The 12,627-nt window shown below is 40.4% G+C and overlaps 1 protein-coding gene across 1 annotated transcript in view; it reads right to left on the bottom strand.

Moving 5' to 3' along the window:
• Positions 1–421, bottom strand: part of LOC150077340 (vesicle transport protein GOT1B-like) — an 88,974-nt gene extending 88,553 nt beyond the window's left edge. The window contains exon 1 of the mRNA XM_090386324.1: positions 288–421. Coding sequence (XP_090242450.1) covers positions 288–312 — 25 coding nt within the window. The 5' untranslated portion in view covers positions 313–421. The remainder of the gene's footprint in view (positions 1–287) is intronic.
• Between the last annotated feature and the right edge of the window lie 12,206 nt (positions 422–12,627).

Below are 12,627 nucleotides of genomic sequence, written 5' to 3'. Positions count from 1 at the left end.
CAGAATCCTGAGATGGATATCATCATCCTTCTCTTTCTTGGTGATTCCCTTCTACTTCTTTCTCTATCTCTCTCTCGGGGTAACTCGGGAATTTTTTTTTTTTTTTTTTTTGGCTGGTGCAGCATAAGCCTCAGGCTTCCTTGCACCATATAGCTAATAATAATAATATAAGTATGTGAAACTAGCAGTTTGTATCAACGAACATCGATATAACGAGTCTACAGTTGATTGACTGACAGCACACCGCCGGACTATACATTGGAAAACATACGAAGAATACTACTTACTCTGGAAATCAGAAACTTCTATCATTGTTATCTACTTATTTTTTATTATTATTTTTCTTTTTTATAAATAGACAGTTTACAAAACAACACGAATAACCCAATCAAGAAACCATGATTTACAATTACAAACAGTCCAAAATGATCATTAGCTCCAAAAGCGACCCGTTGCTCCATCTACCGGCACATAAAGTACTACCATTGTTACTACTCTGCGTATTATCAGCCAGTCTGTAGCCAGACGGCCATGAGATGAGCGGAAAAGTCAATGTACTGTATTGTACTGTATTTAAATTAATGCAATAAGCAATTTCTGCTTACTGCTGAATGCTACTCTGTGTTGATTAGAGATTAGATTAGATCTGTATAGATTAGATAAGAAGGGGCGACCACCTAGCAAGGGATGATTTTAAGTACACTGCAAAACCCTCACTGAAACCAAACATTTTTAGTTCTCCGTTATTTTTGGATGTTTTTACGTAATATCAAGATAACTCAAAATGGCATGAGTATGGGCAGACGTAGCCTTTTTCAGGCGTGTTTTATTTATTGATCTACCAGTGTGCAGTCTGTGCGTGTAGTACAGTGGTATTGCCACCGTCCTCCCCTATACCGGGTGGAAAAGGCCCAGGTTCGAATCCTGTCGATGACGCGAGGAACTTTAGTGGGCTTTTTTCACTCGGTGGCTGAGTTAGTCGGTCTCAGGCGTAGCTAGCAAAGTTTTTCCCTCAGTAACTGTGGTTTTTTTCGTCCAGCAAAACAGGCAAGTCGACCCGAGAACACACGCAATTTACAGTCATAATACATATATGGGTATATGTAAGAGATTACAGGTGGCCCTGATATAATGATTTGAATTTTTTTGTACCAGTGTGCCCAAAATGATTTTGGGGACGCTGCTTTATCCCGTTTTTGCATGCGAAGTTATTATTCTGAACTATAAGAAGTTAAAATGAATATTATAAAACCTTGTTAATTTAGCATTATTACTACAATGTAATAATTATTGTTTTTTTTTTATTGTCGCAAAATCTGCAAGTTACTCCTTATTGCGACAATGGAATAAACATTATCGTAATAAAAAGCAACCTGTAGATTTTGCGTCTAACATTGTAGAAGTGCTAGGACGTTGTAATAAAGCATCAATATGAACTTCGCTTGCTCACACGCTACTTACTCTCATCGTGTTGTACTGTTTTTGCTCCTAAAACAATCAAAGCAAGCAGAAACTGTTTATTTATTACTGATAAAAATAGAGCATCGAATATTTTATTTTCTCCCAGTTAAGTAAAATGTTCATGCCTAAATGAGTTTTAAGGAAGAATACTCGAAGAAATGGACATCAATCAAAAAATATCGCCTTGATAACGAAGTTGGATATGGAGTGAGCATATCATTTTAAACAATTGTATGTACTAATTAAGTATTCAAGATGTTGTTGTACGGTTTTAGGCACATCAGCAACTTAGTCCATATTACCCATACATAATATATCTGTATATTGTGTGTGTTCTGTTGTCGATTTGCTGTTTGCTGAAAGAAAAACCTAAGTTTCTGATAGAAAAAACCAGGCTGCCCTGCCTAAGCCAGACAAATACAGACGTTTTGTGAAAAAGACACTCAAAAATTCCTATCGTATTCAAAAACACTCAAAAGTTCAAGGCAGTATTCATGCCTATTGCAACCTATGCTACTCCGGTTTGGTACGACAGAATTAAGAACGTCAAACTGAAATCAAAACTACTCTCCTTGCAAAGATCGTGATTCTTACAATGCTCCGTGCTTGCAGGACTATCTCAACTGATGCCCTGCAGTTCATAGCTGCAGTACTACATCTGGATTTGCACATTTTACATCGTGCCTTCTGTTACTTTTAAAAACATCAAACCTCAATGGAATTATATGGAATACAGAATGATGTCCTTATAGACACAAAGCTAAAAAAACTGGATTTGGTCTGAGTTAATAAAGTTTTGTCAAGATCGTTGGGACACAACCCCTTAAGGCAGAACTACACATAAATTTATACCAGATGTCTCCTTTACTGCTAACAAGAAAAATTCCCTATTGTTCTCTTCAAACCTCTGCACATCATTTTTCATAACTGGACATATCTCTTTTAACTCCACACTCTTTCAGTTCAGAATAAGTAATACCGATTCTTGTCTTTATCTCCAACTGGAAGACTGGAACCACGTGCTCTATCCTGCCAATTTTATATTGACCTACGGAAATCCCTACAAGACCGTATAAAAACCTTCTCACCTGGCAACGAAACACATCTAGTAGAATCTGCCCCACACCCCGGAATCCTACAACAATTTGCTTCTGATTTATTTGCTAAAAGGAAACTTCTGTTGGCTAATCCCGCTTCAGCTTCACCTCCACCTCCTATGGTGTCTCCAGCACCTTTAATAATGTCATCAGCCTGAATAGTGAGTGGTGCCTTGCAACGTTAAAATATTGTCACCTTGAATAGCTCTTAGAAGATCATCTTTTTGAAAATACACCCCACATCGATGCAGTTTTTGCCCCCATTTTTATCCCCTCAGGCCTGGGCAACCCAAGAATTGCTTGCACCGAGTGGTATTGCACTGCCTCCAGTGGGTTCAGGATTTGTCCAATCTTAGACAATTCACTTTTATTTTATTTTTATTTTTTATTTTTACAATTTTTTTTATATTTATTTAACTGGTACTTCAGTCAGGGCAACTGTGGCTTTGATTTTATTTTATTTATCTTTTTTTAATTAACTTATTTATTTTTTTTAATTAATTTATTATTATTTTATTTTTTTTTTTTTTCTCTATGCTGGTACCCTAAGTAGCTGTGGGTACGGGATTTCCTGACACCCACTTGTATAGCACTACCTCCGGTGGTTGTGGGACTTTGCCCTCTTCAGGGCAGACAAAAGAATGTAATGGTCTATCTCCACTTGGTCAGGGACATACCACATCTGGTGAGTATCGGCTTTTGGCACACCCAGGGTCCTGAGCTGGATATCATCATTCTTCTCTTTCTGGGTGATTCCTTTCTACTTCTCTCTCTCTCTCTCTCGGGGTAATTCAATTTTTTTTTTTTTTTTTTTTTTGGCTGGTGCAGCATACGCCTCAGGCTTCCTTGCACCATATAGCCAATAATAATAATAATAATAAATATCTAGTTGTGGTCCACCTCCTCGTGGTGTCGACGGGCACCGAGCACGCTTTCCAAGATATCGCCTGCCAGTGACAAAGAGGCCAGAGACAACTAAACAACACATAACATACGCAAACATAACACTACACATTTCTGGCCATTCTACAGAGTTTTGCATCATCACAGAGTGGAGATGAACATGGTGGAGATGAACTAATGTTCCTGGAGCCGCCTGTACAGAAGATGCTATACATGTCTACATGTCTAAAAAATGGCGCCCCGAGCAAGAGCCCTGCTAGCCCGTACTTTAATCCAGCACTGCACACGCACTGGTAAGATCCTGAGATGGATAATGAGATAATCACGGGTCAAATAGTTGTCACTCTACAAATGGTATAGAACTATAAGTGGGTCCCTTAAAGATCTTTGTGCTTGGTCCTTTTTATATGATATATTCTTCTTTAGTGTTATTCTTAAATAACACTGAAGAAGGGATATGCAGCATTATGTCGAGATGAAGAGAATAGTTAATGACCAGCGCCCGTAGCGTGCCTTCAGAATGACTTGAATAGGCATTAAAAAAAGTGACAGCTATGTTTTCATGCTTCAAATACAATGTTTTGCATTGGGAAAACTTTCCTCGTGGGTAGCTGTTTAGGGCAGTTGGTAGAATCACTGTCCTCCCCACACTAAGTGGAAAAGACCTGAGTTTGAATCCTGTCAAATCTGTCAATTTTTCGATGACCCTGTATTACAGGGTCATCGAAAAAGATGTCCGTCAGTTCCCTTTTAATTATCTTCGGAAATATTTGATCGATTGCTGTGATCATAGCAGCAAATAATTTGGTAACTCATTAAGTTTTATTAACACTTAAACAATGACCTTGACTGCGCCGTGTGTGTGTGTGTGTGTGTACAGAATAACTGCTACGGGAACCGCCTCGGCCAGTGTCAGTAAGATGGCCACCGTGCAAAAGAAAGCGCAGTGTGTTGTAGTACGCTGAATTTAAATCTGTCATAACAGTGCAAGGTCAATACCGACGTACGCCGGTGACGTTGCACTGTTATGCATACGAGATTAGAACCCGGGCCTTTTCCTCCCCACACCAGGTGGAAAAGGCCCAGGTTGGAATCCCGTCGATGACGCGAGGTACTTTAATGGGCTTTTTTCACTCCGCGGCTGAGTTAGTCAGTCTCAGGCTTACCTAGCTAAGTTTTCCTCCCCAGAAACTGGAGTTTTTTCGTCCAGCAAAACAGGCAAATCGACCAGAAAACACATGCAATTTACAGATAAAATACATATATGGGCATATATTAGAAATAATGGGTGGCCCTAATATAATAGTTTGAGTTTGTACACATTGTTTTATTATGCGTACGCCAACACACACTGCGCTTTCTGTTGCATGGTGGTCACCTAATATACAAGAGGAGAACTCTGCATCCAAGCCCCTAGTCAGTTCTCCTAAACCGAACAATAGCCATAGTAACTTTCTTGATTTTATCTATTACGTGGTTTACATGGAGAGTAAATTTGAGTCTATGATCACACCGAGATGTTTTCAGTGCTCGACATATGGTATTTGCTTGTTAGCTATTTTCAAGATAGAGGACGATTAATATTTAGTTGACTTTTAAAGATCATGAGCAGGGTTTGGGATGGAGAAATTTTAATTTTGTTGGCAGTGGCCCATTCCATGAGATCCTTTAAGACCGGAGAGGCTCTTTCTTGAATTTGTTGCTTGAAAACACAATGACAAGGTCGTCAGCATACGCAAATGGAGTAGCAAAATCAAAATGTCTGATCAGCCATGTATTCAGTGCAATGTTCCAGAGGAGCGGCCTCAGAACAGAGCCCTGAGAACATCCTCTATTGACAGCTCGTGTTATGCTGCAGGTTTTTGAAGTAACCAGTATAGATCTGTGATCAAAGTAGGCTCGGATAGCTTTGTACAACTGAGAGGAGCATGATATTTTCCAAAGACTTGCGAGGGCGCTCTTCCACCAGAGGGAATCAAAAGCACCTTCGAAGTCTATGAAGATGGACAATTCATATTTTGATGCGGAATTCTGGATGTAATTTTTTAATGCAAGAAGTGCATCTTCACTGGACGTGCCCTTAACGAATCCATACTTGTGAGGTGAAAAGAGTCTTGAGCTTGGAAGAGATCAAAGATTCTTGGGGCGAGTAGTCGTTCGTAGAGTTTTCCCATATTCGGTAGGAGAGAAATGGGGAGAAAAGCTCTGGGATCCGATGGATGCTTGTTGGATTTTCTTAATAGTTTGTCACCGTCTGCCCCACACCGGGTGGGAAAGACCTAGGCTCGAATCCCGTCGATCACGCGAGGAACTCTAATGGGCTTTTTTCACTCCGTGGCTGAGTTAGTCGGTCTCAGGCGTAGATAGCAAAGTGTTTCCTCCAGAAACTGGGGTTTTTCATTCAGCAAAACGGACAAATCGACCATAGAACACACAATTAACAGACATAAGACGCACAGCACCGCAAATGAATTTAATTATTCGGGTGGCCTAAAAATAATAGTTGTTTTTTTTTTTTCTTAATAGTTTTACTAGTGCATTCTTCCAGAGATAGGGAAAAGTTCCACAGGGAAGACGTTTGTTGTAGAGATTTCAAAGGATATTAGGATAAGTTTCTTTGAACTTCTTAATGACAGCATTCTCCAGCAAGTCAAGTCCAGGACATTGTTGGACATTGATTTTATTTAAAGCTGTTTGAAGCTCTTGTTGAGTAAACAAGTTAATACCCACAGAGGAGGAGTGTTCAAGATTGAGGGTTCTTGTTATAGACTGAGTGGGAGAGTCTTTTGACTGATCATCTTGAGTGCCATTCTTTAAGGGGCGCCAAAAACAGAAGAACCATGAGGTAAAAATTATATACTGTATATCCTTATTAAAGGATGCCGAAAAATCTTTCAACCCGCGGCGAGGAAATACCTTGGTCTGGCACTGGGCGTGTTTCAGCCCCTCATAGTGACCGAGTGAAGTGCTTTGCTAAATTAAAATAAACAATATCAAAATTATTTCTTACATCCAACCCAACCGACAGTGTAATAACAATTTATTAAGTCTTGTAAATAATACTTTCCCTTCATAAAAAAGTGTGTGTATTTTCTAGAGAAATCATTTCTGTCTAGATAACCCTGTATTGAAGTCTTAATTATGGTCTCATTACTTTTCTCAGTTAACCAAGTCAGACTGACGGTATGTCGTTATACTTCATTCTTGAAACACTTTTATGGATTGAAGAAACATACAAAGGTTTTCAATATAATTTTAATACAATTTACTTCCATCGTTAGGAAGTGCCAGAAGATAAAGTAAAAGATAAGCCAGTAGTATTCAATTTAAAGGATGAGAAATCGCATGATGATTAATTAACAGGCGTTTAAGACGAGCAGTTTAGGGATGGACTCCATTCGCTCAAAAAGAGACTCGATTTAAGTGACATAAAAAGAGAGTAATTTTAACTAGATTAAATTAGTTCTTTAATCTAGAGAAAGCTCCTAACCCACTGCCCTAATATAACTTTTAGAATTGAAAAAGGCACCAAAAATGATACCAAATGTTTTTTTTTTGTTTTTAGATTTTATTATTTTATTACAGCACTTTTAACATATTGTAATATTTCCATTTTATGATTTTAATGGGTAATTTTAACGAAAGGTAAATATCTATAGAGTGAAGAATATGCATTGAGTGATCATTTAATTATGACCACTTACCTAATACTTCGTAGGTCCACATTTTTTCCTTAGTACAGCAGCGATCCGACGTGGCATTGATTCAACAAGATGTCGGAAGCGTTCGAGAGGTATGGCCAACCAAGCTATGTGTAATACGGTCAGCAATACAGGTGTGGAGGTGATAGGTGTATCCAGACGCCTGATATGCATTTCCATAGTGCCCCACAAGTGCTCTGTGGGATTGATATCGGCGGAGTTCGGAGGCCAATAGTTATGCTGGAAGTTAGAACTGTATTCTTCAAACTATTTTTGCACAACAAGTGCCCGATGGCTCGGCATCTTATAATCTTGGAAGACACCATCGCCATTCGGGAAAAAGTGTAATGTATAGGGGTGTACACAGTCAGCAAGCAGTTGACGATAGCGGAGACCACTGATATGTTATCCGATATGCACCAGGGGTCAATGTTCCTGCCAGTGAAACATGTCCCACACCATACAACCGCCTCCACCGGCCTGCACTTTTGATATCATGCAGGATGGATCAAGAGCCACATGTTGTTGACACCAAATCCGTACACGATCATCCATGGTGTGGAGTAAATAATGTGACTCATCTGACCAGCACGCCTTCTTCCAGTCTTCTAACGTCCAACTTGCATGCTCTTTGTACCATGCGAGTCTTTTACGCCGATGAACCTTGGTTAAGAGAGGATGCCATAGGTGTCGTCTGTTGGTATAGCCCATACGTGCGAGCGAGCGATGCATGGTCATGCCAGATATTGTTTCGGGTTGGCCCATGTTGTATTGAGTAGTCAACTCTTGAACTCAACTCTTCTCCTGTACGAGTAGTCGGGTCTGCGTGGGTAGCACAGTGGTATCGTCACCGTCCTCCCTACACCGGGTGGAAAAGGACCGAGTTCGAATCCCGTCGATGACGCGAGGAACTTTAGTGGGCTTTTTTCACTCCGTGGCTGAGTTAGTCGGTCTCAGGCGTAGATAGCATGGTTTTTTCCCCTCAGAAACTGAGGTTTTTTCGTCCAGCAAAACAGGCAAATCGACCAGAGAACACACACAACTTACAGACACGAATACGGGCTAATGTAATCCTTTACGGGTAACCCTAATATAGTAATTTTTTTTTGTACGAGTAGTCGGACCCGGTGCTCACCTCTAACATCAATCTTTCGCTGACCTTTGCCGTTTTGCCGTCGGGTCGTTGTTTGACCATTTTGACACCAGGCTTTGTACACTTTAACTACGGCGGCACTCGAACATCCCACCAGTTTAGCCGTTTGGGAAATCGAGGCACCAGCTCGTCGATCACCCACAAGCTATCCTTTATCAAAGTTCGATAAATCCTTTCTTTTAACCATCACGCTCACAATTTTACTATCTACTGAACGCCTTATCTATTGTCAGGGAAACAGGGAACATAGTAGGTGAAAAAAGGACAGGTGGAACAGGACCAGGGTATGTCTGCCAGGGGCAAAGGTTGAAGACATTGTAGGGCGGATATCATCTTTTAGAGGCACAAAACTTAATATCGTTGTACACGTTGGCACTAATGATATTAAGAGTAAGAGACCGGCGGAATTACTTAGTGTAGGTCACTGTTGAAAAAAAGCCGCGAATTAGGATTGAATTTGAAAGTGTATGCAATTCTGCCCAGACACGATAGGAAGGAGTATATGATGAGAGCCTTGTCGATCAATTCGCCCCTGGAAAGATTGTGCAAGGCTCAAGGGGTAAAATGTTTTTCAGCCTGGTCTGTACTTGTTAACAGGAGAGACTGCTTCTACAGGGATGGGATACACTTAAATACAAAGGGTGCAAGAATATTTGCTGATGCTATCGAGGCAGTGTTAGGTGGGTTGGAAAACAGCTAGCTTGGGGGGATACAAGGATTAATAGATTAACAGTAGCCACTGGCAGAGGTGAAAGTGATTCTTGCACTGCTTCTATTGGAACGAGCAGCAGCTTGGAAAACAAGATACAGTGTATTTCAGAGACTGCTGGGAGCCATTGCGATACAAGTAAACACATGGGTTGTGTTAGGATAGCTAAGAATAGGAACAAATGCATGTATACTTGCGTTTACACCAATGCTAGGAGTTTGGTAAATAAATTTGATGAATTTGAGGAATTGCTCAAAACATCAAAGGCGGATACTTTTGGCATATCAGAGACGTGGTGTCACACAGATATAAGGAATGCAGAACTGGAATTTGGGGTGTACAATGTGCACAGAAAGGATAGACAGGATAGGAAGGGAGGAGGGATTATGCTATTACTTAAGAAACGCATAAAATCCAAGGAAGTGAAGCCAGTCGACATCGCTGGACAGTGCAGTGTCGAGTCAGTTTGGTGTGACATAAGCATTGGGAGATCAAAATTGAGAGTAGGAGTGTGCTATAGGCCTAATGACTCTGATGAGTATAATAAGAAACTGTACAGGGAAATAGAATGGGCCAGTAAATCAGAGAGTCTTATAATGGGGAATTTTAATTTCCCAGATATTGACTGGAATTTGTGGGTTGGTCATTCACACACTAGCAAAGCTTTTGTGGATTAATTGGATGATTGTTTTCTACATCAGCATGTTCAGGAGGAAACTAGAGGGAGTACTACTCTTAATTTGATTATCGGTAGTGATTCTTCATGCATTAAGAATCTGCAGATAAAGGAACCACTAGGTGGCAGTGATCATAGTGTGCTGAAGTGGGATTTACTCAAAGAGGTAATTACCATCAGAAATAAAGGGAAGGGTTTTTGCTTTCGTAAAGGCACTTATGATGGTCTGAGACAGTATTAAAGTTCTATACAGTGGGATGATGTTATAAACAGCAAATTCAAAATGGGAACCATTCAAAGAATTTATCTTGGAAGCTACTAGGCTTTACGTACCAGCTAAGAAATATTGTTCAAGGTTTGGGCCTAAATGGATGTCAGATGAACTAATGAGACATATGGCAGAGAAGAAAAATGCATGGGATACATATAAATTAATGGGTGACATGGAAGCCTATGATAGATATAAGCTGGTCTGTAACCAAGTCACAAAGGAGATTAGGCAGGCAAAGACAGATTGTGAGAAATCCTTGGGAAAGTATACAAAGAAAAACAGAAAAGAGTTCTTTACTTATGTAAACTCTAGAAGGAAAGGGAGGAATCAGATTGTTCCCCTGGATATTGATGGTTCAACTGTTGATGATCCTGATCAGGTGGCTAACAAATTAAACGAATATTTTGCATCTACATTCGTACATAAGGAGTTATTGAGGAAGGGGAATGCCAGAGGTGAAATAAACTCGGGCAGTGAGCCAGATGATTTTGTAATAACTGAGAGGAAAGTGGACGAGAAATTGTTGAGGATAAACACAAAAAAAAGGCACCCGGGGTGGATGGGATCTATCCAGTTATATTAAAGGAGGCAGCAAAGGAAGTAAGCAAACCCGTAGCTACAATAATGAGAGCTTCTATGGACTCAGGGGAGGTATCCATAGACTGGAGATGTGCAAATGCGACCCCAATTCACAAAGGAGGATCAAAGGCTGACACAAGTAATTATAGACCTTTGAGTTTAACTTCTGTTCCAGGAAAATTAATGGAGGCCCTGGTTAAAAAAGCACTGCAGGATCACCGAGACAAGACTTCAGTTATAGCTGGGACACAGCATGGTTTTTTTAAGGAAAGTCTTGCCTGAACAATTTGATTGGATACTATGATGCAGTCACAAAAGAAGTGGATGCAGTGGATAACTTTGATATTATATATTTGGATCTTAGAAAGGCTTTTGATACTGTTGCACATGGAAGACTGCTGCACAAATTGGAGGCAAATTGCTGCTATGGATAAATGGATGGTTGAGGGGAAGAAAACAGAGAGTGGTATCAATGGACACTGCTCATCGTGGACTAATGTTATTAGTGTAGTCTTGAAGGGTTCAGTGCTGGGTCCATTGTTGTTTTCTGTATTTATAAATGATATAGATTATGGTATATCAAGTTTAATGTCCAAGTTTGCAGACGATACGAAGGTTGGCAGGGTTGTTAAGGACACTAATGACAGTATGCTGCTGCAACAGGATCTGGAAAGGTTGAGTAGATGTGCTGAGAGGTGGCAAATTAAGTTTAACATTGACAAATGTAAAATACTACGTATGTGAAACAGTAACCCCAGAATAACGTATCAACTCTGTGGTACTACACTGACAGTGGTAGAGAATGAAAAGGACCTGGGGGGGGGGTAATTGTGCAGGCAGATATGAAGTTCTCTGAGCAGCGCAGACGGGCTGCAAGGGTAGCTCATTGTGTCTTCTCAGTGATATACAGGAATTTTTCTAGCAGGGATAAAGAGGTGATTATTCCCTTTTATAAGACAATGGTTAGCCCAAACCTTGAGTATTGTATACAGGTCTGGAGGCCTCATTTCAAGAAGGATGTGGAGCTGCTGGAACGAGTACAGAAACGGGCAACAAGATTAGTGAATTGAACAAAGGGTTCCTCTTACGAAGAAAGCTTAAGTTTTACAAATTTCTGTGTCTGGAGACTAGGCACCGGCGAGGTGATCTGATAGAGGTATATAAAGCCTTGAATCGTTTGAGCATGCTCAATGCTGATGGGATTCTTCCTCTTGCTCAGAATAATCACCTGAGAGGGCATAAATTCAAATTGAGGAAAGACAGTTGTAGAATAGATGTGCGGAAGTTTACCTTTAGCCAGCGGGTAATTGATAGGTGGAACAGACTTCCATCCTTTGTTGTGAAAGTTGATAGCCTAAATAAATTTAAGGCTGAGCTGGACAGGTATTTGGAACGAACGGAGGGGTGAAATGGGACAGGGTTTTTTTTTTTTTTTTTTTGCTGATGCTGTATAAGCTTGCTTTCTTGCATCGTATGCCTCTTCTAATACTAATTTTAAAAAAATAAATAAGTACGTAAGAACAAATAAGAAAACAACAGAAAAGGTGCTTTTGCACTAACCTCATCTTGACAATTTGTTTAACTGTTGATAGTTTGTCTTGCCCTTCGAATAGATCCTGTCACTGCGAGCAGCAGCCACATAGTGTGCATAGTATTAGGGTCAGGCGCCACCTGTGGTTTCCCACATCTGCGCCATATCTGTGAAGGAATACAGTAGTACTGTAAATGCCAGAAAAGAGCATTTACAGAGCTTCCTGGACGGAGACAAAAAAAAAAAAAAAAAAGGTAGAGTCGGGGAAGTACAGAGTGTACGCAAGAAAGGAGGGTATAGCTAGAAATATGGAGGATGTAGGCGAAGGAATCCTCTAGGTTATCAATGGAGCAATAAGCGCCATCAGTTGAAAGGGGAACCCGGGAAGGACGATAAATAAGACACAGCAAGAGAGCCGTGTGCAAGTTGCCACTGAGGAATGAGGTGGTCCATACGCCAGTTGATCCTATCCAGGTTAAGATCGGTTGGCCAGTTAGGTTAGGATCAGATGTTTGGGTTGTTCCTATTTTGTGTTGGCAATAGGGT

The sequence above is a fragment of the Mastigoproctus giganteus genome, chromosome 12 (genome assembly GCF_048544385.1).
Source record: "Mastigoproctus giganteus isolate SK-2022 chromosome 12, ASM4854438v1, whole genome shotgun sequence".
Lineage (NCBI taxonomy): Eukaryota > Metazoa > Arthropoda > Arachnida > Uropygi > Thelyphonidae > Mastigoproctus > Mastigoproctus giganteus.
Note: the sequence above shows the minus strand (reverse complement) of the source record. Positions and strands in the feature narration are given on the sequence as shown.